This window comes from Rhinolophus sinicus, chromosome 2 (genome assembly GCF_057876585.1).
Source record: "Rhinolophus sinicus isolate RSI-liver-muscle chromosome 2, RSI-T2T, whole genome shotgun sequence".
Classification (NCBI taxonomy): domain Eukaryota; kingdom Metazoa; phylum Chordata; class Mammalia; order Chiroptera; family Rhinolophidae; genus Rhinolophus; species Rhinolophus sinicus.
In genome coordinates this window covers 189,041,548-189,066,658 of record NC_142502.1, presented here as the reverse complement: position 1 = coordinate 189,066,658, position 25,111 = coordinate 189,041,548, and the positions used below count along the sequence as shown (strand labels likewise).

Here is a 25,111-nt window from a genome sequence, read left to right as displayed (position 1 = left end):
GATAACACTGCAGACGCCCAGCCTGATTTGCTGGGCAGGGTGACAGCCCAGGCCGCGCTGGCCTTGTGTGTGGGACTGCGGCCGGCGGCCCTGTAAATAGCAGCCATGAGCTCCCAGGCTCAGTGTCCTTGTGGGTCCCCGAGGGTTCAGGACGCCCCTTCGCCTGGTGTGTGCCGCAGGTAAGGGACGCTCTGTAGGGCAGGGTTAACCCGTGGGAAGAGGCTGAGATTCCAGACAGGGCAAAGGTGGGGACTGGGTGGAAAGGGCTGATGGGCACCTACTCTTGGCCCAGGCAAAGGACGGCCATCACACCAGTCAGCTGCCAGGACTCAGGTCCAGTCAGTTCAGTGGTTACGGTGAAAGCTCACTGGGGCCGCTTGATGCAGAGTCAATCCTTTTGGGTTCAAACCTTCTGGGTTTGGAATCTCTGGGAGATTCCCAGAGGCGAAGCAGCTTTCTCTAGTTCCCAGCCCAGTGTGAACTGTGACTGTAGGGCCAGTGCAGGTTCAGGTGGGTTCGTGACGCCTGCGGTGGGGCCACGTGGATAAGAGCAGTTGTCCGCACTCAGCGACCAGCAGCTCTGTTTGGGCTCAGTAATGGGAGTCCCAGATGTGTGGGAGGCGGGTCATCTCGTCTCCAAAATTGGGTAAGACACAAGAGTCACAGCTGGGCCCTCGACACCAACACCTGGCGTAGAGCTGGCCGTCCTGCTCGGCTGAGGTTGGCTGTGGGTTCTGCATATACAGTTTGAAGCTGTCGCATGTGCATAGCGATTTGGGGAGCACTTTGCCAGGTGGTAGGCAGAGCACTGTCCACACACTCATAGCTAGTCAATTTATGTACAATTTTGAAAAAGCTGCATGCCAAATAACAGACGGATAATTTGTGTAAAGCTCAGAAACAATAATCGGGAAAGCCTCCCTTACTTTGTGGTCTTGGTAAAGATAAGAAAAATGTGTGCCTTTGGGGTGGACATCTGTCAGTGCTGTAGCCAGGGGGGGCCCATTGTCACTAGGAAGCAAAACCACAGGCCCGGGGTGGGGTTGGTTTGCCAGGAAACCCTGAGCTCCCCCAGCTCCCAGGGGTGGCTCTCCCCAGGTATTGACAGTGTCTGTAAAATGTGGGGCCTCACATAGACATTTACTGAAAAGGTACAGTTGTATGTTTGGCACATTAAGCCACTTTTCCCCCACTGTCTATTCTTATTATGTATTTCTACTAAGAATTCCAGTTGAATCCCCTTCCTTCACTAAAAAGCTGTCTCCTTTACTGAAGGGGCCCGAGCCTCCTGGGCCCCAGTGGGGGGGCGCAGAGCCTTGTGGGCCTGGGGTGGGGGGGCTGGGGAGGTCGGGGGGCTGAGAGGGGGAGTCTCCTGGGCCCTGGCTCCGAGATAAGAATGTTGTTGTTAAGGAGGTTCAGAAGAGGCTGTGGCTTCTGCGTTTACAAAAAGAAATTCCTCCTCCAAGAGGCCAGGAAACAGCCAGAACTGGGGGGAGGGGCTCCTGCCTCGGCCTGCCTTCCCTGGGCCCTGCGGGCGGGACCCCTGGAGCTGGACCAGGATGGGCAAGTGGACACAGAAGGACGAGTAAATGCACAGCAGGGTCAGTGAGTGAGTGGAGGGATGAACCAGGAATCCTAGCTACAGCTTGTTTTGGCTGCTGCCACTGGTCCCTCTGTTGGGACACGGTGACAGTGATGGGTCTTCCTCAAAGCCTCTCTCTAGCCGAGTGAGCAGAACGTCCTCCAGACAACGGCTGTCTTCTGACAATCGCTTCTTGCTGGAGAGGAAACTCCATGTCAGCTCTTGATACCTGAGACGTTTAAAACATCGACACCCAGTTCGCATCCGATAAATACTAAGAAGCAAGTGTGCAGAGGCCTGAGCGTGAAAGTAGGTGCAGCGAGTGTCTCCCTCCTCCCAGCGCTGCAGGATTCCAGGCCCTAGCGAGGGCTCCTAGCGCCTTCCAACCTGGGTACACGCCACCGCCTCCTGGACCAGTGGCTCCCACGTGGGCCCAGAGGAGCAGAGCTCACCAGTCCTGGGTCGTGGCTGCTTCCTGCCACTTTCCCTCCTTGTTCTGATGTTAGTTACTGTGAGGTGGGAGTTGGCGCCGGCCGCACCGGCCTCCCAGACCAGCCGCGGTGCGAGGCTGACCACCTAGCGCCCCCGGCGCCATCTCACTCACCGTTAGAAGGAGTAACCGTAGGCTGCACCGGGTGGCCTTGGGAGTGAAAAGAACAGGTGTCCACGTTTGGTGCACAGTAAATACTGGCCCCCTTTCTCTCCACCATACGTAAAACGCTACAAAATAGAATAAAATAAAAGCGATTACGGCGTGGTTGAGGAGGGGAGCCTTCGCTCTGACGCAGGGGAGAAGGGAGAGTGGGCAGTGTCAGCACGCCGGCCTCACCCCGTCCTCACGTGCTCTGCAGTGCTGGGCTGGTCCCTGAGCCTCCCCTCGGTGTCTGACCTGAGAAAGGTGACGCGCTCGTCCGCGCCGGGGAGCTCGTAGGCGCTCTTTCCCCCAGCGCAGTAAACGTCCGTCTTCATCCCCTGCCCTTCACAGCGTCAGTTCTGTGACTGCACAGGGAAGCAGGTCTCACACAGGGTGTCCCAGATTGCAGAGGCTTTTATCATTTCATGGCGGGGTTGGCGAAAGCACAGGCGGTTTCCAGGGGAGCACGGCACACGCTCGGCTTAGAAACCCTGGGTTCCAGCTCTTCCGTTGTCTAGGAGCCATTGCTGGCTGCGTGATCACAGCATGTGATCAGTGATGCTGAGCTGTCACTTAGCACCTGCCACCGGCCAGGTCCCGGACAGAGCTCTGGGCATCACCCCCATTCTTCTGCAGTCACCTTCTCTTTAAGATGAGGACACAAGTGGCAAAGGAGATGCATTTGGCCAGGGCGCTGGCGCTGGTACAGCCAGACGCACAGCAGACTCCAAACACAATGCCATCCGGACACTTACGCCCACGTGGTGGGTCTCTGCGAGCAGCCACCAACACGGCCTCACTGCTCCCCGAGTGACACAGGGCCAGCCGTGTCCTGTCCCTCCCAGCTTCTCCCCGTCCCACAGCCATGCCCTCACTGGTCTGATTGGACAGCCTGTGAGTTGGGGCCGCATGGCTGGCCCAGGCAGAACGCTGGGCCTCCATGCTCTGTGACACCAGCTTATGAAATTCCAGCCGAGCAGAAAGAGACAGCACACAGAGCATGAGCCAGGGAGAGAGGAGGCAGAGAGGGAGAGCGCAAACCAGAGGAGAGCGTCCGCGACAGCTACCCAGTGCGCGTGGCCCCTGGGGGTGCCAGGAGCTTAGCCTTGGCCTGCACACTGTCACGCACTGTCCCCAGTTTTCGGAATTCCCGTCACTGTTTATCCCTTCCTTCCTGCAGGAGCCAGTGTCCTTCCAGCACGCATGATGAGGAGGGATCTGGCCCTCATCAGCCTGGCCTTCCTGTGGCTGGTCCCGTCTGGAGATGCTCAGCAGACGGCGGACGACGCCTGCTCCGTGCAGATCCTCGTCCCAGGCCTCAAAGGTAACCTGTGCCTCCAATGCATCTGCCCCCGCGGCCTCAGGTTCCCCACCTGAAATCCCAAGGGCTGGGATACCTGATGTCCACACTCTCTTCAGCCGGGAACCCTGTAACTTGGAAGCCATTTCTGTGCGTCTGGTCCAATCCCCAGGACCTGCAGGCAGCTGACGTTTATTCCAGGCTTTGCGCTCACCATCATGTGACGTGAGAATGCGGTGACTTCATTTGGTCCATTCTGCAGACAGGGACACTGGAGATTCAGGGATTTCAGGAGTTTGCTTCCTGGTGTGTGATTTGCTGCCAGGCAGAGAGCTCTGGAGAGCAGAGGGTGGGCGCCAGTACGGGCGGGGGGCACCTCAGCTCTCCCTTTCAAATGAGTGGTTCTTCACTTAAAAAGGTCTCAGTTTCTACAAAGCCTGTGCAGGAGATTCCAAACCTTGTAATTCTCAAGCAGGGCCAGCTCCAGAATTTTAGGGGCCCATTGCAAAATGACAAGGTGGGGCCCCTGTTTCGGAAGTTAGAAGGAATTTCAAGACAGGACAGGGCGTCTCCAGCATGGCAGGCAGGGTGTGTGGGGGGCCGGCCAGGCTGGCACATGGTGACTGCCTCCATCCCCTGCCCGTTCCGGCTGCTGCCAGGACATTGTCCAGTGGGGACAGCTCTATCTGAGAAGGTCTCCTTGGGCCACTTTCATTCTGCTGTGTGGACACCAAGAAGACAGCCCTGTAGCCTAATCAAGCCGCTGGCTTTTGTGTTCTTAATTCTAATAAACATGCTGACCCTCTTTTAAACATTTTAGTTACATTGGAAGAAACCCAAACGATCTGTGTCACTCGCTCAGAAGTTTGGGTGGCAGGGCGAGTTAGGCCCCTGACTTTGTTGCCTGGTGTGGGCTTCTGGTGGGACCTTCAGTTTTCAATTTGAACACGTGACTGTGGGAGAGAGGGGACGTTCTGCTGTGGCCTCCTAGGGTCCTGAAGGTCCCGTTCCACGCTGGCATCCAGCATCGGATACTGTGAACTGTCCGTGGCCCTGACAGGCTGTGGGGTGTGGGGGTGGGTCCCAGGCTCCGTCACAGCCCTTGTTTGCTCCGTTGGTGGACACGCTGTCTAGACGCTTCTCAGAGGCACTGAATGGGGACCTTTGCAGCCATGTGCCCTCGGTCCTGTGGAGGCTGTGTGGCTGTCACTTGTGTGCATCCCTTTTTCTGCGGTGATGCTGGTAGTGGGAAGACGCAGGCTCTCAGACACAGTGGTCTGCGTGTACTGTGGGCAAGTCCAGGGGTGTGACAGCCACCTTCTTCCCCAGCCTCCGCCTCTCCTTGTCTGAGCATCAAGCCAGGAAGGGGACACAGGGTGTTCTGAGCATGAAATGTGGTGGCATTTCCTGCCACATGCTTGCTTGCAGGTTGAGGGGCTTAGTAATTAAATCCCGGCAGTCGTTTGTTTTCTGCTCATAAAATCACCCGTGGCTCCTGAGTGGATGGCCCCTGGCTCTGGGACAAATCTCCGATGACCTGGGAGACGCACCAAAGGGGCAGATTTTAGACAGTGGTTTAAATGTTTATTTATTGTTACAGAAAGATGCACTGCATTCTAATGCTAGTACAAAAATTTCACTAATCCTTTCCTAATTCTGTTAAAAATAATACAAATACATAGAAATAGAGGAAAAAGGTAGAAGGAAGTATGCTGCCATGTTGACATGGTTTTCTCTGAGCATGGAATTGTGTCTAAAAACCTCACGGAAGTAACAGTCCAAATTTTCTGCAATTTAGCAGTATTTACAATTTAAATGGAAAATTAGGGCAACATCAAAATTCAGATATCTCTGGGTTTTCAAGCACATCCTGAGGGCACTTCTGAGCCAGATGGTTTTTGAAATCGGTGTCGGTGACCGTGCCTGCAGAGTCCCGGTCTGCGTCCTGGGTGCCGGGCAGGTCTGCCTGTGTGTGTGGGGGGCACGCCCAGGGCGCCTCCTGGATGAACCGTTTCTCAGCACTTACCAACGAGCAGTCGTCAGTGAGGGGCCAGTAATTCCCAGGCCAAAGCCTGTTCTGTAGACAGTAGACTTGGTGTCACGCTATCCACCCCTGTCACATGTGCTGACCGGGCATCTGCATCGCGAGCCCCGCGTGGACCTGCTGCCCCAGGCCTGTCCTCCCCAGGAGGACTTTCCTTCCTGGGTGGTGCTGATGCTGTGCCCACAGACTCGGGCTGTGGGCGGGACATGGCCACCTGCCAGGGCACATGTGCTCTCCATCCTGGGTTCCCATGGTGGCATGGTTTCCTCGTCTGTCAATACCAAAGGGACAGTTCTGCTAGAGACACTTCTTACTGTGTCCTGAAGCTCTTACACCGGATGTCTTGTTCTTTTTATTTGCAGCTTATTGAGGTGTAAGTGACGAATAAAAGTCGTGTAAACTCAAGGTGTACAAGGTGACGACTGAATACACAGATGATGTGAAACGATAACTGGTCACGTTACTTAGCTCCCTGTCCTCACATTGTCACCCCTCTGTGTGTGGGAGAGCTTGGGGTGTTGTCGTGAGGGCAGAATCCCGGGGATGGTTGGCTCCTTCCCTGTCTGCGTGCGCTGACGGAACACAGCCCGTCGTCCGAGCTGGAGGCTGTGGCTCAGCCTTATTGGCAGCAGGGCGTGAGGAGGGTGGAAACTGTGGCAGAAAGCAAGTCTGGGGCTTCCAGCCAATAACGGTTCGGGACGAGGCAGGCTTTTGTCCCCTGCAAAGTGAAGACTGGCGTCCAAGGAGCCCTGCCTGTGGGTGGGCCCCGGGCCTGTCACCCGCCGACGGGCGTGTGCTCTACGCCGGGTGACTGCAGGCTGCAGCCCCTCTTCTCAGTCTCACAGATCCCACCCGACCGTGCAGACGTGCTGTGACGCTCACACCATGGGATGCTGGTGACCACGGAGAGATGTGGGAACCGCAGGGCAGAAGTGTGAGGACGTTTCCACCTTCTCTCAGGAAGGCCCTGGGGACAGTGAAGACTTTTCACCGCATGTGTGTGGGGCAGGCTTCACCCATCACTCCCAGTGGCAGGGCACACGGTGGCCATGGGACTGGCCTGCGTCCCCTCCAGGACGATGGCTTACACTAAGCCTGCACTGGCCAGGGAGGCACAGATTCAGGGAGATGACGAGTCCCCACCTGGCGGGTGCTGGACCACAATGAGCCAGTGTCATGCGGGGTGTCATGTGGGGTCGGTCTCTGCTCCCGCTCCCCACATCAGAATGCAGGACATGGTGAGGCCAAAAAGGAACACCCACGGAGCCATAGACGGTTGTCATACCACTATAGTCTCGCTGGCAGCTGGGTTGGAGACACAGGAAGCAGGAGCCACACTATCCGCAACCTGCCATCTGCTTCTCTGCCAACCAACCAACCCCTTGCTAACTGCAACCCGCGCTTGTCAGCCACCATCTTCTTGCTAGCCCCCATCTGCTGCTAGCGTAGCCACGGTAGTTACATTAGTGGCCAATGGCTCACTGGTTACAGCTGATGGCCATCCAATCAGTTGATGGCCATTTACTACCTGAGCCAGCACCTTTCCACGTGAGGCCAAAAGCCTGGAGACTGCACTCCTGGCTCTGACCCCATAGCCAGAATCGTCTGTGAAAGGATTCATGACACTGACGTGTCAGGAACTGCGTCAGTCAGGAGAGATAGAAATACAAACACAGTGCAGGGCCGGCTCTTAAGATGAGAGACGCTCTGTTCCTTCGTGAGACAGACATTGAGATGTGGGACAAAGAGCCATTGCCCGGTTCTGTTACGGCCCCAACGAGGCCGCGGCCTGCAGCCCGCGGGAACACAGCTCCCAGGTCACATGTGTCCTCTGTGCTTCTGTCCCCAGTCCAGACTGGGCTCTAGATGCTTCCTCAGCACTCTTTGGGCAGCCCGTATGTACTGACTGGTGTTGGTGCTTGAGACAGAACTTAATTACTGTTAGAGGCCTAATTATAACAAAATCTTTGCATTTGGAGAAAGTAAGAGCTCTGATGGGGTAAAACGTCTTTCTTCACTGGCTGAAACACTGTTGCAGGTGGGAAACATTTATGTATATTAGCAAGCCTGCTGCTCAGAAGTTTTGAGAATGCACAGTTACTCTTACAGGTTTTACCAAATTAATTTAAAAGTCATTAACTGTCCTCCCTTAAAACAAGGTTGATAGCCAGTAATGTGACACACGGCTTTGGGGACTCGGCTGGTCTGCGCTTTCCTCGTCCAGGAGGAGCGTGTGGCCCAGGACTCGGTCTCTCCTCTCCTGCACCCACTGCTCCTCCAGGCTCCGAGGCTCCGGCGTCTGCTCGCAGCCTTCCTCGTCCCGCTAGAGGCAGGTGTCATGAAGATGGGACGTCCTCAGCGGGCTGCCTTAAATAACCAACGTATGTCTTCCTGGTTGGGTCAAGAATTACCCCCAGTGCAATCTCGGCAGAAGCTCTCTGCTCATGGACTTTTGTGCGATTTGCAGGGAGGCTAGCAAGTGGGAAATACAGACAACATTTCCTTTCTTTCTCAGAGAGGAGAGAACAGTTTGTTACTATGGCAGCAGATGAGCCAGACCATTGAAATGTGAGCCTCCTGGTAGACAAACCACTTCTCTTTGAGAACTTGATGGCGTAAATCAGCCCCAATCAATACCTGATAAAGGAGAGGACGTGGGAAGGTCTCCTGGGCTTCCTGCCCCTGCATTGTGGAATGCATGTGATTTCTGAGTGCACAGGTTTATAGAAATACGGCCTGGAGTTATGAGCAGCTGGGCGTAGATCTGGATGTGCCGCGCACTAGCAGACTGTGAACATTTCGGAGGCTGCCGTGTATGAACACAGCTTGGAAATAGCCTCCATTCTTAGGAAGCACAGCCAGGGCTCATCGCCAAGGACAAAGCCAAGGTCACTAGGAAAGAATGGGGCTGGGAGGCAACTCAGCCACAAGGGTCACAATGAGGTGAGAGTGGAGGGGCTGGCACTTACCTTAGTCACAACAACCAGCGTGGTGTTTTCCCGGATGTCGTTCACTGAACCCTCATCAAAGGGGAATCACAGGCTGGAGAGTGGACATGCCCGGGGGTCAGGAAGTACCCTGACTGCACTCTGGACACCCCACGGCAGGGGCATCAGTGAGGAGTTCAGGGTGCTCACGTCCCCCTGGCGGAAGCACAGTGGGCCCCATGCTGGTTTGGTCTCATGTCAGTGCAGCAGAATCCCTGGGGGGAGCGGTGTTTCAGTGGGTTTTCTGATTAGTAGAGAGAGAAAGGAAATGCATGTTTGGTCCCGCTCTTTAGAAAGTCTTACTGTTTGTAATGATGTATTATTCCTCTCTCCTATTTTCATAAGGTGAGTTTGGGACACGGGGCTGTTGGTGCAGCTCAGGATCTTTCTGTGCTTTGATCGTAATAGGTAACAATTGATCCGCTTAGAGATGGGCCTGTGGAAGCAGGTGAGCGGGCAGAAGCTCTTACTGCTGTCTCTTCTAGGGCGAGGGAGACCAGCGTAAGCAGTGCTGGCTCACTGGCAGCCTGGTCATGTCACTTGTACTCTCGTCAGGGTTTTGGTGGCCGGAGGAGGTGCAGTCCAGACTGCAGTTGGAGCCGGCTTGTGCAAGCCTGGCTTTCCCTCTGTAACTTGGACGTGAATGATCCCTGCCTCCCGAGTTGGGCGAGGCTGAATTATGGAAATAAGTGAATGCCCTGTGTAAACTCTAGGAAGTACCTTAATCAGCAAAAGAAAAGCCGGTGGGTACCCGCGGAGTGTTAATTTTCTACAAGTGTTGACAGAGCCCCTGCATGGAGACCCAGAGCTGGGCAGGCGTGAACTGTCTTCAAGGTTTCAGTGCAGTGGGGGGATGGGCCGTGGGGGGATGGGCCGTCAGGGTAACCTGCTGTAACGGAGTTTGGTCGTGATACGCGCTTGCCCTGGCCCAGACTGCTGTGGTAACACACGGCTGTTCTTCCGCACCGTGGCCTGGGTCGTGTTTCCCTGTGTAGAGCGGTCGGTGGCTTCCCATGGCCTTAAGTATGGGGTCGAGAGCTCTTCTCTCAGCCCTGGTGGGCTCGTGGGCTCGCCAGAACCATTTCCTGAGTCTTGGCATCTCACCTGTGCAGGTGTGGTCCCCTTTGCTCCAAGCACTTCCTTCTACCCTTTGGTGACATCGTATTTGTGCAGCCGGTGTCAGCTTCAATGCCATTTCACCAGAGAGGACTTTTCTGCTCTCTCAGTCTAAATTGTGGCTCTTGTGGTGAAGTTACTGCCTCATTGTATTCTTGTGTCTCGGGTTGCTAATGAGAATTCTTATGTCAATCTGATTCTCATTTATATGCATGCAGCCTTTAAAAATGCTTTGTCCTCTCGGGTAGCTTAGAGAATCGTCTCTTTATCCTTGCTGTTCTGCAGTGTCACTGTCAGGGGCCGTTGCTTTCCCTTTGTTTTCCGGTGTGGTGCTCTGTGGGTACCTTGACTCTGTCCCTCGTGCCTTCCCTCAGGACCAGAAAGTACAGCTGGGAAGTCTTCACAGCTAGAGAGGCTTCAAAGGTTCGTCTCCCGTTCTGGGTTCCTGTGAGACGGACACTGGAGTTTGTGGGCTTTTGCTTCCACTCTAGATTTGGTAACTTCTAAACCAAACGGACCTTTCCAGCTCTTCATCTCGGTGTTGCTTGTGAAAAAGTTCTTCATCATAATCTTTTGTTTCACAAATTAGCTTTTGTCATCGGCCATTCTGTTACTGAGGCGGGCGACACGGCAGTTTATTTCCAACATCAGTGTCATGGCCACGGTCCCTGGGTGGCTCCTTCTCGCCCTGCTGGCTTGTTTCTCTCGTGTTTGTGAGGACGTTTGGTGTCGCTTCTCTGGTCCGATCCTGGCTGCCCGCTGAGTTCCGTGCCTTCTGCTGTCGCTTGTCTTTCACGGTGCTGCTGCCCCCACACGTCTGATTCTTGGTGCTGAGCTCACTCAGGTAGTCGGGGTTTCTTGCCAGACTACAGAGCTTCTCCACATGTGGCTGCTGTAACCATTTCCTTTCTTTGAACAGATCAGAAAAGGGAATGACCCCGAGATTCAAGGGCCACGTGTGTGTGCTGAGCGTGTGTCAACCCACAGGTCTCAACCGACCCTTCTTCAGGTGGCTCAGCGGCACCATCAGGGCTGTGGCATGAGTGTGACAATGACATGCCAGCCTTGTCTTCCACTTTTTGTTGGCACTCACTTTGCTTTTCTTTTTGTTTACTTAAATTTAAATGGACGGTCCCTTCCTTCAGGCCCGGTTATCAGATTTGGGAGTTTCGTTGGGGAACCTGTCCCCTCAGTCGAGCTTCTCACGTGCACATGGAAAGTTAGAAGCGCAGTTTACATGGATGTTGGCCTGCATTGTACCTAAGTGGGAAGGTACATGGGCCACATGTCAGCGTCAAAAACATGCTTACAGGAGGAACAGGACACCCGCTACGTCTGTGAGACCATATAAAAGTGACAGTGACATGGAGATGGGTGCCAGTCAGCAGAGAAATGAGAGACCCAGTCAGGGAATCAGGAAGTACCTTCTGGAGAGCCAGATGAGGGTGTCACAGCTGGACAGGTGGGCGGACGGGCAGAGGTGCCGCTGCCCCTCACACGTCACACAGGCAGAGGGGAAGCGGAAGGCGGAGCTGGGTTCCAGGTCAAGACTGTCGAGCAGGAGGGGCTTAAACTCGGGACGTTGTTTATATGTAATTTAGTCCATTGGTGGTTTTAAACGTCTGAGAAGGGCAATGACGTAAGTGGGTCTGTGTTTTAAGATCGTTTGGGTGTGGATTGGAGTCAGGGGACGAGGAAGGGCTGTGGTGTCTCCCCTCAAGACTCCACACTGTGCTCCCACGACACCTCCAGGTGGCTTCCAGTGTTCCCATTGTTTATTCACACCTCTGTCTCCTGCCTGGGACGCCTGAGAGAGGAACGGATGAGCTCGGAGCCCTCCTGTGAGCAGGAACCCTGCTAGGAGGGGTGGCGGCTGGACTTCCCAGAACCGGGCAGTGCCTGCATGTGTCCAGTGAGGGAGACAGAAACCCAAGATGACCGCCCGCTGGGGTTTGCAACCTGGGAGGATCAGTGTGTTGATACGAGAAGCAGGAGAGTGTGCAGAATTTCTGGGGAGAAAACATCAAGCTGCCCCTGAGCGGGAGTGTGTGCTCTGGGGGTGGGGGGCTCATGTCAAAGGGACGAGGGGACACTGACAGAGAGGCCAGGTTAATTCTTCCCAAGTGTGCGAGGCGGACGGGGCAGAGATGCCAGGGGGTGCTTGGCCACGAGACACTTCTCTCATTGTATGGCCATCAGGGCACTGAGGGGCGGCCGTGCAGTGGCTGGGGGTCTCGGGCAGCATGCGGTGCCGGGGGACAGGCTGGGCCTGCCAGAGGGATAAGTGGAGAGAGGAACAAATACATCCCAGAGGACAGCAGGGCAAGGAAGTGAAGAGTCCTGAGAGGAAGGGGTGAAATGCCCGGGGTGGGGGTGGGGCAGCGAGGACCCCCCCCACCCCCCGGAAGGGGCTGATGGCACAGAGACAGAAGAAGCTTTCTCCTTGCCGTCCCCCCACACGTCACACTGCATCAGGGTGAGTCCTAAATGATGTGACTTCTTCCGCAGGGGACGCCGGAGAGAAGGGAGACAAAGGCGCACCAGGACGGCCTGGAAGAGTGGGCCCCACGGGAGAAAAAGGTACCTTCTCAGCCCCTCTGAGCTCTGCACATGAGGGCATGGTGGGTCACCGGCTCCTGCAGGCTGTGGGGGATGAAGAGGCCCCAGCCTGTGGCGCTCTCAGGAGGACGCTGGCTTGCTGTGGCGCAGGGCACGGCAGGGCCTCTGTAAACAGCGCTCCCAGGTACCCGCCCGGCCGCTCATAGGCTCCATGAAGGAGCACTCCCTGGGACAGGCGCACAGCGGGGTGGGTGTGTGCGTGCCAACCAGTCTCATCTGCAAATGGGGATCATTTTTGAGTGTTCCCTGTGTAAGTGCAATTGTGAGGGTGTGCAAACTATGAAGGTGTGCAAAGGAGAGCACACAGATGGTGGGTGTGCGGGTCACACACACGGCGCTCTCCCACTTACGGCCAAGGGACCCCAATCAGTGGGTTTGTCCCCCCTGCCCAGCTCCTGTGGCGCCCGATCAAGCCTGTGAGGTCGTTAGACAGCAGCCATACATGTCTAATAGATGCTGTGATGAGCAGTGGGACAGGACACGCTCGCTTTCGCTGCTGTACATGTTTCTTACCAAGCCATTAAGAACTGTCGACAGGACCGCTTTGCCGATGTTTCCACCCTGTTCTGTGAGAATATAGACTCATTTGTCAGCCAATCCCCAACCAATCCCACAACACTGGGGAGTGCGTTAGGCTGTTTCCAGTGTTTAAAAATTGTTATAACAACTCATATAAAGTTCATTGAACATATATTTTTAAACCCATGGACTTTTTTTTTTTTTTAATCTTTTTGAGGTGTGATTTAACACCTTGTGAAGTGTCCATCGCGGTGAGTTTGACAGCTGTGTACACCTGTAGGACCTTTTCACATTCGAGACCCAGAGCACTCTATCCCTCCATCAACCACAGGTGCTGACTTTTATTTCTTATTTTTCCCTTTACTCATAAAAAATGATTTTTTAAAAATATGAGATATGATCAATAAATATGGTGAATGTTTAAATTAAAAAAAATTTATTCCAGTAAAAGACATATTGCCATTAACCCCTCTCAAAATACCCCCCTCGCTTCGAACACACTTATCCCATCGTTCTTGCCACTTCCTGAAGCAGTTCTGGAAGTCCTCTTTTGTGAGTGTCTTTAATTGTGCTGTCGTGGCTGCCTCCATGTCCTGAATCATTTTGACTTTGGGGAAGAGCAGAAGTCACATGGTGCCATATCTGGTGAATAAGGTGGATGAGGACACACCATAATATTTTTATTTGATAGAAATTGCTGTACCAGAAGCGATGTGTGACATGGAGCCTTTCCGTTGTGATCACAAAATACGGTGAATGCTGCTGCCGAGTGCCATCCAATGGAAAGGCAGGGATCTTCAATATGGGAAGCAGCGCGTTGAACCTTAGTCACAGTGTGTGACAAGTTTCAACTTGTTCGGTGCAGTCAGTCGGGTGTGAACTACGGTTGAGAGAAGGTGTGTTTTAAAGTGTCCCGTAAATCATCCCTCATCATGACAATGCTCTGTGTCGAGACACGCTTTCCTCGTCCTCTTTCCCACGGTGTGAATTTATCGCACTTTATCTGACTGCTGTCCTACCCTGGGGGTTTACGTTTTCCTGGGGATTTGCTGCAGCAAACAGTCTTGTATTTGTCACTTTTTAATGTGTGAATATAGCTTAAAGATAAATTTCTAGCCAAGTAACCTCCAGATCCAAATGCTTGTGCACTTGACATTTCGGTAGATAATACCCTCCAAAAAGGCTGAATCAGTTTGCTGCCCCACGGGCCATGTGTGCCCCCTACACCCTCCGGCCCCGAGGCCACCACAGAGCAGAGTGAATCACCCCACAGTGTGGGTTCTCTTGGCATCTCTCATTATGAAGGAAGCAGTGTCCTTTTTTCAAGTGTTTAGCAGTTCTTTTGTATTTCTTTTCTGCAATTTTGTCCCTTTTACTGGGTTGTCTTTTTCTGTCTTTTAAAAGCCCTTTTTGGGTTTTTCTTGATGCGTAAGATACTTTGTACTTACATTTCCTGGGCATGTCTCTGAATGTTTCCTTAGAGTTGCCAGAAGTGGCATTTGAACTTTAAAGGCTATCAGTGCATCTGCTCCTATGCCAGTCTGCACGCTTCCTGCTCTAACGTGCTTTCTTCCTGTCCTGCTCATGTTCCCATGGAAAACACGGGAGCCAGTGAGGCAGGAACTCTGCAGGGCCTGGCTCCCAGAGCACCTGCGAGAAACAGCCGGGGCGTCAGGACAGAAGCCGCACAGCTAAGCCGGATGAGGACGGCTGACTAAGAACACGGAGGGCGGCTGCCACAGCTCCGAGCTCGTTTTCTCATCTGTACGGGGTGGGCAGTGACTTAGCCGCTTCCTAAAGTTCTGGGTTACAGCAAGCTAATAGTCTAAAGGGCTTATTATCACTCTATGTCTTATAAAAGTGTAATAGGTACAGCATGTTACTTATTTTGTTATTGAACTAATGACCTTTACACAGTGATGAAATGTGTGTTCCTCTCTTCATAGTGGGACGTGGACGTCACCCCTAGTCTGGATGGTCGCTAATTCATTTTCGTGACGCCATCTCACTGATGTGTTTTCAAAGTAACGGTGTTTGAGCTCCGTGTACAAATGGCAGTTATGCCTGATTTCAAGTTGACACAGATGCTTATCTGCTCTCTCAACTCTGTCATCTCTTATCGTTGACTTTCAGCTCCGCCATCTCTCTCATCATCATCATTCTCTCTTATTCTCACTCTCGAAAAGGCGATGCAAGCGCGTGGAGACTACGAAAGCTCTTATCACACCTTCTAAATTGAGAACGGACATTGCTGGGCACTAAACAGCCTAACCCATTGCATTTTCCTATCATCTGACTACTAAATTGGATGCTGTTAGGTGCCAAGTGCTTGTGGGATGCAGCCTGGAGCCCCTCACGGCCCAGTGGGGGAGACAGGTGTGTGGCTATAACAGGGTGCATTGACTGAGTTTATTCTCTAGGGTCTATTGAGCAAGAGGCGTGGTGGTTCTCCAAACGCATGTGCTCAGGAGCCAGGGGGTACGCGTTAAAATGCAGCCTCAGTCTGGGGCGGCTGGGATGCAGCCGGCCCACCAGGAAGCACCCAGGAGGTGCTGGTCCTGTGGGGTGCCACGGCCTGCACTGCAGGTTCATCTGGAGGATCGGACACCCTCCCCCTGGGTGCTCTTCTCACCTCAGCTCCCATGAGATGCCTGCTCTGTCCCCCTGGGGCCTGGCTGATCTGCTGGGTGTTGGGGGTCTTTGCCAGTGAGTAGCCCCCTGCCGGGAACACAAAGGGCTGTGGGAGAAGTGCATGCAAGCTGGCAAAATAACAAAGACAAACCACAGGGAAGGCAGAAGCCTCCTGCTGTCCTTTGTCCTTGGTTGAAATAGCAATACTTTCGCATTTCTAGCCCACACAGCTGAATGGAAAGAGTACAGAGCTGGCTTTGCTGACACAACCTGCAAAGTGTGTCGTCTCAGCTTTCAGGCTTCTGGTCCCCAGACATGCAGCTAAGACAGGATTAGAGAGGCTGGGGGCCCCTGCATTCAGGGGCTGGGACCCTCCTGGCACGTGAAGGTGGAGGGCGCCCCAGTCAGTGATGGGCTTCCTGAGCTCTGTAATGTCGCATTATCCTCGGTTAAAAATCGCTGAGGAAGCTCAATTCAAGTGCTCTTTTTGCCCCGTCTCCACTTCAAAGGACTGTGTGACGTCTTCATTAAAATTAATGAGAATCACTTGCCACTGAGCCTCCGTTCCTCCTGGCGCCTGGAGGGCAAGTGCGTGCTATGCAGTCTCATTAGTGGGTGGGACGAGGTGGGGACGTCGCCGCACTCGCAGCCCTCTGGGGGCCTCCACAGAGGCCCTTGAACGCAAAGGGACAGGATCTCAGGGTGTCTCGTGCATTTCCCATCGTTTCGCACAACCAGGGACGGGGAGCAGGGGTAGATTTGTCTGGTTTTTGTGAATATCTTCTTGTCATTTGGAGGAGCTAGAAGACGTTGGAAGCAGGGAAAGGCAGCTGAGCCCCAGTGCTTTCTGCTCTCCTCAGAGGACCGCTGCGTTCATAGCCACCTGCTTTTCTGCCCAAAGGCTGGTTTCTGAGCCTCGTGGGCAAGAAAGACAAGTCCGCTCCATAAAGGACCTCAGGGCACCATAAAGCAGAGAACGGTGACAATCGGGAGGAATTTCATGCTCCTCACCTTGACCTTCCCAACACACCCCAAAGACACAGCATTCCCATTAGAAACAACAGCCCACACCAGCGGCACGCCTCAGTGTGTGTGGCTGTTACTGTGGATGGTGAGCGAGCCGAGTGAACGTGGGAGGGGTCTGGGTGCAAACCTGGCTCATGCGTCCCAACTTCCCAGCCCGTGTGGAGTGAGGGTCAAGTGTCGTTTGCTTATGCACATGGTGTGTGTGTGCTTGTGTGTGTGTGTGTGTAGTATATGTACGTGTGTGTATGGTGTGCATGTGTGTATGCATGTGTATAGTGTGTGTATGTACGTGTGTGTACATTGGGTTTGTGTGTATGCATGTGTGTAGTGTGTGTATGTGTGTGTAGATGTATGTGTGTGTATTGTGTGTGTATGTGTTTATAGTGTGTATGTGTATATACATGTATAGTGAGTGTGTGTATATACCATGTTTCCCTGAAAGTAAGACCTAGCCAGATGGACCATCAGCCATAATGCATCTTTTGGAACAAAAATTAATATAAGACCTGGTCTTATTTTATTATAAAACTGGGTCTTTAATATAATATAATATAATGTAATATAATATAATATAATTTAATATAATATAATACTGGGTCTTACATTAATTTTTGCTCCAGAAGATGCATTAGAGCTAATGGTCCGGCTAGGTCTTATTTTCGGGGAAACACGGTATGTATGTGTGTGTGTATAGTCTGTGTATGTGTACATGTGTGTATAGTGTGTGTGTATATGTATGTGTTGTGTGTATTGTGTATGTTTGTGTACTGTGTATATATTTATGTATATGTGTATATACAGTGTGTGTATATGTGGGTATTATGTGTATACAGTGTGTGTATATGGATGTGTGCTGTGTGTGCGTGTGTGTGTTGTGTGTGTTGTGTGTTGTGTGTGTGTGTGTGCATTGCCCTGCACCAGCACGCCCACTGCAGGGACTCAGCCAATAGGCCGCTGCTCTCATTCCATCCATCGGAGCTGGGCTGTTTGCTGTGGGAGCTGTGTCCCCCAGGCACACTGTCCCCAGCTCCCGCCCTTCCCTATAGGGGCCTTCCAATGGGCGTGTTGGGGACCAGGTCCTGAGACATTGAGGGCCCGGAGCAGTACCATATGGAGGGGGCCCTGGTCTAGAGCAGGTGGGCTGAGCAGGGCCCGGCGACGTGGGGAGCCTGGCAGCCCCCCAGGTCCTCACTGGCTGGGGCCAGGCCCTGGCTGGTGCAGGTGAGTCCAAGGGCCTGGGGGCTGCCTGGCTCTCTGGGTTCTCAGGCACCTGACTGCTACCTTCCGGGCTGGGGGAGGCCTTCATACCTTATGGCCTGGCTCCTGGAAAGGCAGCCCTCGGTGGTGGCTGGGTCTGTGGGAACCGCCCCACAGCCAGGGCCGGGTTTGGACGTGGAGGCGGGAGACCAGAGCCTGCCTGCTGTGAGCCCAGTGACTGTGGCGTGAGCACCACTCTGATGCCACTTGAGAGATGAGAAGCTGACACAGAGGAGCTTACTTGTCCGAGGTGGTGGTAGGGCCAGGACCGGGTCTCGCCTGCTGGACTGCACGGCCCTGGGTCACTCGCTCACTGTGTGTCCGGCAGTGAGTCGCTTCACCTCTCTGAGGGCCAGAGGGAAAGTGTACCTGGCAGCCTGGGCTGCCGTAATAAGCAGCACACACTCTGTCACGGCTGTGGGGGCGGGAAGTCGGAGATCAGCGTGTTTGCAGGCTGGTCCCCCAGGTCCCTCTCCTTGGGTCGCAGACGCCACCTCTCCCTGTGCCCTCACATGGAGGGCGTCGGGTGTTAGTGATGAGTTTCGGATGGACCGAGCTCAGCCCGCTGCAGGAGGTGATGGGCGCTCAGCTCGGGGGGTGCGTGTCACCCCGTTGGAGGAACAAGGACAGAAAGAGCATGTCCCAAGGCAAAGGCAGCCAGGCTGGGGAGGGGCTCTTAGCCAGGTGAGGGGCATTGGACAGACAAGCGCTTTCACATGTTTGGAGGGCTGTCTTGTAGGTTAAGTGGCTTTGCCGTGGTCTGGCGCAGGAGACCGGGGTGCTGGGGGCATGGAGCGGCAGCATTCGGGTCCCTGTAAGCCGGTGAAGGACAAGCCTCTATGACCGCGGCTGTCTCTAGCTGGGCTGCACAGGGCAAGGCGAGCCCAGGGGAGGGGCCGTGTCAGGCCTGCGACCCGCCAGCCCCGTCCGGCCTTCAGGAACGCCCCTTCATCAAATCCTAAGGCAGAATTTAGCATTTCCCCCATTATCCTCTTCTGGTGCAGGGTCACCGATAGGGTGGGCACATTGATTGACTGATTGGTTGACTGACTGATTAACTGGAAACGTTTGTTCTCTTTCCCTCTCACTGCTCTGACATTTTGCTGTTAGAAAATTAATCAGGTTGAAATAGGGTCATGACTGACACAGAAAGAACATATTCCATCAACTGCTTTGGCAGGAAAGGGCCATTCAGGTGATGGAACCAGGGCCGGGCCACCCCAGGGGCTGTGGAGAGCACAGCCCGCCAGGCACCCTGGCTGAGTCAGGGCTGAGAATGAGACAGAGGAGAGATGAGGGACTCGGGGCCCTGCTGGGGTGTCTTAGGCTCAGGGTCTCCACTTCCTTCCCTCCAGAGACCTCCCCCAGCGTCCCCAGGACCCATTGTTTCTAGAACAATGGTGTCCCAAGTGGGTCTAACATTGCAGTCACACATAGACACATCCACAGGAAGCTATAGCATGACATAACTGTTGGAGTCTTTCCCCGGTTTTCTCCAGGTACTTGCTGCTTATTTGTTGGGTGGGTTTGTGGTCTGTGGCCACCTCAGCAGATGGGCAAGAGTGGCCGCCAAGGGTGTAAGAGCTCTTTGTGGGGGAAAGCGGTGTTGGGGAGATCGTCTGCATGGACTCGATTGTCTGTCAGTGGGTGAGGGCGGCTGTTCTCCATCTCAGTCCCATGAGCTTACGTGTGAGAACCCTTCACGGTGCCATAGTGTTGTGAGTGGGACAGGACAGGGACAGGTGGGCGGGGGGACTGGTCACATCACCAGACGTGTGGTGACGCATTCCGGGAGACTTGTGCCCCCTCCTGCTCTTCCCTCTCCTGCAGCTTCATATTTGAAGAATACAGATCGGGGGGCACACCTTTAAATGCAGCGAGAGAAGCCTGATGGCTCTGCCCCAGACGCACATCCCAGAGTGGGCACAGGTGGCCGAGGTCCCGAGGAGCTCGCTCGGTTTGGTCAGGGGCAGGAGTAAGGCCGGGTCTCCTGCTGGGATGGGGGAGACCACCCCTTTCTCTTACACACGCAACGAAGGATGACCTTGGGTGTGGCCAGGACTTAGCGATGCACCAGTTGGCTCCTACATTCTGTGTGTGTGACTTTTAGGGGAAGTGTGTGTCCTTAGGTGAATCTATCAACAGGGGCCTTCTGGTGTCATCACATACGTGACCTTGAAGCGAGGAAGAGCTATGACGCCTTGGTGTCCTCGTGTGTGTGTACCTGTGTGCATGTGAGTGTATGTGCAGGTGGTGTGTGTGATATGAGCGGTAGGGATATGGCATTACCTGTGCATCACCCGACTTTGATCTTGTTTTCTACAGGAGACATGGGGGACAAAGGACAGAAGGGCAGTGTGGGCCGCCATGGAAAAATCGGTCCGATTGGTTCTAAAGGTATTTCCGATGCACTCGCGCCTCGCGTTCCCTCCTAGGCTCACACCCGGGCACTGAGAACGACTGACCAGTCCTGCCTGGTGGCCCTGCTTATTTTTGTGTGCTTTCTATGTGACAAATTCTGTCCCTCTGTTTGCGTTCTGGGAGTGGTCAGAGTCAGCTGCTGGCCTGGCCGATCCCGGCTCCCCGTCCCTCAGGATTCACGTGCCCCAGTTGGTCAGGATCAGGGGCTGGTGGGCCAGGCAGGCCTACCACCACCTTAACCAGTTTAATTGATGACCGGGGCCCATTTGAGGAGCAGAGGGGCTGTACCGGGAATACCATGTGTCCACCGCCAGCTCCGGTGTCATGGCCTCACGGCGACCCTGGGGTGGTTCTCGGTGATAGCCATGGCAAGACAGTGGCAGCTCCAGGGACGACACGCCTGCCATTCCCGGGCTGTGTCTGCCTCACAGCCTGGTCTGACCCGCACAGCCCTGCAGTGGAGGGCAGGTCGGGCAGGCACTGAGGCCCAGGGCAATTCAAGGTTGGCGGAAAACCACACATCTCCTCCCACCATCGTGACTCAGTCAGCAAGTGTTTTCTGAGCCCCTGGTTTAGCCCTTGCCTGTGCTGGGCTCCAGAGGGCACAGTGGGGTGCAAGAGGCAAGGAGCCCCCAGTCCCTGAGCTCAGTGAATGAGTGACCCCAGGGAGGTCTCCTGGCACGTCCTGTCCTGGCAGCTGGAAAGGAGACAGTGGCTGGGAGGGCCCGTGGGGTGGGGGTCGGGGTGCAAAGCTGCTGGTCATCCACCGGAGGCAAAAGTGAGACGGGCTGCCTGCCCAGTGCTGGTGCTGGTTCTCGTGCCTCAGCAGCCTGCCTGGGGGTTGGGCCGTGAGTGGGTTTGGGTGGTTTGCTCTGGTCTGTGGTCACAGACCTGCCCCAGCCCAGCAGGGCGCTGGCAGGAAGGGCCGTTGGCCAGGAGTGAGGCAGAGAGTGTGGCCGGCTGTGCTCAGCGGCTGCCCGCCCGCCACAAGTCCGTGGGAAGCGTCTGCCCCGGACGGCTGACTCATTACAGGGCAGAGATTTCATGGAGTGGTGAGGAATGCATGCTTTAAAAAACTGGAAAACTGGTGAAATATCTGTAACATAAATGTTGTCATTTAAACCATCTTAAAGTGTAATTCAGTGGCCTTGAGTACGTTTGCAGTGCTGTGCAGCCATCACCACTATTTCCAAAACCTTTCCACTACCCCAAGGAGACACTCTGTGTCAGGAAGCAATAATGCGCCATCTCTCCTCTCCCGCTCCTGGCGACCTCTGACCCGCTTTCTGTCGCTATGAATTGGCCTCTTGCAGACATTTCCCATGAATGCAGTCAGACCAGGTCTGTCCTTAGGCGTCTGACTTACTCCACTTAGAGTAGTGTCTTCAAGGTCCAGCCGTGTGAAGCGTGTCCGAATCTCCTTCCTTCCCGAGGCTGAAGGACCTTCCGGTGCCTGCATGGGCCACGTTTCCGTTGTCCACGCCGCTGCTGAGCTGACCAATATCGGGTTGTTTCCACCTGCTGGCTCCGTGAGCAGCGCCGCAGATGTAGGCGCACAGTCGGGATGTGCTCTGGGTGGAGCTCGGTGCCCCCCAAGGGACAGCTCGCTCAGACACCATGGTGGCCTGGGCTGAGCAGACTCGATGAGCTGGGATTCCCATCCAGGTCCTTGTCAAGCTGACTTTCAGCCATTTCCACATCCTGATGCTGATCACGGAACACAAAGGAGGTGCCTGGATGGAGGCGCCAGGCGTGTCCCTCCCCGGCCAGCGGAACACGAGTCTGCGGATGGAGGAGTCGCGGTCCCTTGGCTGTCCCTCTAGCAGAGACGCCTGTGCTTGAGAAATATTCATGGGACGCTATGGAAGCACTCACTGCCTAACTGTACAGTAGCCAGAAAGCTTCGTGGCCATGATTTTGTTCAACAAACGTGTTTTATAAGTTGAGGGAAACGGAGGGGCCGAGAGGCTAGTGGCCTGTCCCCTACCAGTGGGCTGGAGCCAGGTCTGCTGGGGGCTGTGCCCTCCTGTGACTCCACACGGGCTCTCGGGGCGGGGGCGTAGGGAAGGACTCTGACCTCAGCCTGACTGTGAGAATCTTTACCCCACTTGGGTTAGAAAAACTCTGCGGCCCACTCAGCTCTCAGATCACATGTCTGGTTTCCTGCCACGATGAGGGACAGGAGAGAACTGGCACCAGATTTAGTTGCTCCTTTCTCATGTGTTGAGGACTCATGGCATGACATCTGCAAAGTGTTTTGTGACACATCCGCATCTTCCAGAGTTGGCTTAAAGAAGGGTTGTCCGATCCTCTCTGAGAGCCCCTGCAATGTACATGTGCCTGTCACACACACAGGACTGAAGAATTAGTTATAGAACAAACATCCCTGTGGTTCTTGACACGTGTGACCTCGTGAAACACGTCCCATCTCTGCTTGGTGACTTTTACTTTGCTTTTCTTTTTCAGGTGAAAAAGGAGATTCTGGTGACATAGGACCCCCTGGCCCTAACGGAGAACCTGGTATGGCCTAAAGGGTCCGAGGATTTTTAAAAAATGTATTAAAAATTGCGCTTTTGAGAACAGTATAACTCATGAGATAAAACTGCTTGGGCTGGGACGTGGGAGCCTCTAAAACTGCCCTGTCCTCGCCTTGTCTGTCAGGCTGCTCTCATATTCCGTTTCCTTCTTAGGGCTGCACTCGGCTTGTGGCCCCGTGTGCCCACATGCCAGACACACCGTCCTGAGGCACGCTGGCCTCACGCTCAGCTCTGGGTGCCGCAGGGTCTCCCCCTTCCTCTGGCCTCCACACTTCTGAGAAAAGCACGCTGTACTTTCTGGAGATTTCCCTCACTCAGGTCGTCCTTGCAGCCAACTCCCCACGACCCTCCTCTACTGTATGCCCAGCAAGACCACACCTGCACCCTCGCCCTGGGGTGAAGTCCACTCTGCACTGGAGGTGTCAGGTGTCACAGGCACCCTCAGCTCAGCAGTGGCACCCCTCCCACTGAATCACTTGAACAGGGACCTGGGGTCTCCTCTGACTCCTTCTGTTCACCCCCATGTCCAAACAGTTACTGAGCCCCATTGGTTGTGCCGGCACCATTTTCCTCAGACGTGTTGTCTTCTCTGCAGCACCTCTGTTTGCACCCTGAGCCAGCACTGCAGTGCTGTCTGTTTCCATCACAGGCCTCCGCTGTCCTCCCCTTCCCCTCTTCCTTCCCACGCCACCCAGAGCAATGTTTGCAAACGTCAGTCTGCTCCTGCTGCTCCCCTGCTAAAGCCCTTCCACTGCTCCTGCTGGCCTTCGGGATAGAGTGCGAGACCTCTGACCCAGCCGAAGGCCTGCGAGCTCTGATGACATTTGTGTCCCGGGGAGGGTGCTTGCTTCCCTCTGAGCCCAGCCCCGTGGTGAGCTCTGCGATGTAACACACCTGGTCTCTGCAGGCGTCCCATGCGAGTGCAGCCAGCTGCGGAAAGCCATCGGGGAGATGGATAACCAGGTCACCCAGCTGACCACCGAATTAAAATTCATAAAAAATGGTATGTTCCTTTCGGTGCTCTCCCTGTCCCCTGCCCGCCTGCGTCCGTGTCTGTCCTGCGTGTGGAGCGCACCGAGTGTGTTTACAGAAATGCAAGTGCTCACTTTCCAGCACTGCCCTCCCCCGCAGCTGTTGCCGGTGTGCGCGAGACGGAGAGTAAGATCTACCTGCTGGTGAAGGAGGAGAAGAGGTATGTGGACGCCCAGCTGTCCTGCCAGGGCCGCGGAGGCTCGCTCAGCATGCCCAAGGACGAGGCCACCAACAGCCTGATGGCCGCCTACATCGCCCAGGCGGGCCTGGCCCGAGTCTTCATCGGGATCAACGACCTGGAGCGCGAGGGCACCTTTGTCTACTCGGACCGCTCCCCCATGCAGACCTTCCACAAGTGGCGCAGCGGCGAGCCCAACAACGCCTACGAGGACGAGGACTGTGTGGAGATGGAGGCCTCGGGCGGCTGGAACGACGTGGACTGCCTCATCACCATGCACTTCATGTGCGAGTTTGACAAGGAGCACGTGTGACGCGGGCCGGCCACCCGGGCCAGGGCGTCCCCGCCTGCAGCCAAGGGCCGTCTTCTCTGAACCTTGGGAAGTGGTGTATGCTTAGGAGGAAGCGTTTCTGGGGCATCCTTTCTGAAGAAGTAGTTTTATTACTCGTATTGTAGCCAAAATGTTCATTATCTCACAATTACGCAGAACTGCTCTTGCCTGTATCCAAACTATAAAGCGAAATGCTTAGCAGGACACCAGTTAAGCACGACAGCAGTAGTGTGGCCTTGTGTTACGGTCCTTCTTTTAACTTCTATAGGAAAAGAACCCACTCGTGACAACACTGGCCAGTGTTTCTGGCGTTTATATTAAAATACGCATTCCTTTTCACTATTAGCCAAATAGGAATAATTTTGCTTTTCCGCAAACACAGATTTCAGGAAAAACAAAAATAAACACGCCAAACTGACAGCTTCGCGTGTGGTGTTTTATTCTCCTAGTTTCTTCAATGGCTGTATTCATTATCTATTTGCTGTTTCCCAAATCACCCCAAACGCAGTGGCTTGTGACAAAATGCTCTCAGGACTTTGCTCAGGCTTAGCCTGCATTCCACCTGCCTGGCTCCAGGCAGTCGTGTGGCGGGGACAGGATCCAGTCCCTCCGGTCACTGGATGGAAGCCTCAGGCCCTCGCCACATGGCCTCTCCATCGGGCAGCTGCCGCAGAGCCACTAAGAAGAGCCAGAGCGACGTGTGAGTGAGACAGCGCTTTCCATCACCTCACCTGGGAAGTGGCGTCCCCTCGCTGTGGCTGCGTCCGCTTCATAAGGAGAGTCACCAGGTCCAGACTGCACACCCAGAGCTTCTAGGGCAATGGCAGGCAAGGTGACTGTCCAGTGGAATAAAGACAGTGTCCCCTGCAGAGGGAAGGCCGGCCTGCTTCCCGTCTA

At 54.6% G+C, this 25,111-nt stretch overlaps 1 protein-coding gene across 4 annotated transcripts; it reads left to right on the top strand.

The window, feature by feature from the left end:
- Nucleotides 1-46: 46 nt before the first annotated feature.
- On the top strand, nt 47-24,634 carry COLEC11 (collectin subfamily member 11). Of its 4 annotated transcripts, XM_074331648.2 has the most exons (8): nt 47-179; nt 1,713-1,891; nt 3,397-3,540; nt 12,172-12,243; nt 20,041-20,112; nt 22,603-22,656; nt 23,581-23,676; nt 23,805-24,634. In XM_074331648.2, exons 3-8 carry the CDS (start codon nt 3,420-3,422, stop codon nt 24,194-24,196), a joined length of 807 nt encoding a protein of 268 aa, XP_074187749.2. In that variant the 5' UTR covers nt 47-179; nt 1,713-1,891; nt 3,397-3,419; the 3' UTR covers nt 24,197-24,634. The 4 variants fall into 4 exon arrangements, with proteins under 4 accessions (XP_074187749.2, XP_019607596.3, XP_019607594.3 ...); XM_019752037.3 differs by lacking the exon at nt 1,713-1,891 and having other exon boundaries at nt 61-179; XM_019752035.3 differs by lacking the exon at nt 1,713-1,891 and having other exon boundaries at nt 61-179; nt 23,787-24,634.
- The last annotated feature ends 477 nt before the right edge of the window (nt 24,635-25,111 follow it).

Excerpts from the sequence above, each read along its gene's own strand:
- COLEC11 (XM_019752035.3), top strand. The coding sequence starts at position 3,420 with ATGATGAGGAGGGATCTGGCCCTCATCAGCCTGGCCTTCCTGTGGCTG. Across the intron at positions 22,657-23,580 it reads TGGCCCTAACGGAGAACCTG|GCGTCCCATGCGAGTGCAGC; the intron begins GTATGGCCTAAA and ends TGGTCTCTGCAG. Across the intron at positions 23,677-23,786 it reads ATTAAAATTCATAAAAAATG|CACTGCCCTCCCCCGCAGCT; the intron begins GTATGTTCCTTT and ends CTCACTTTCCAG.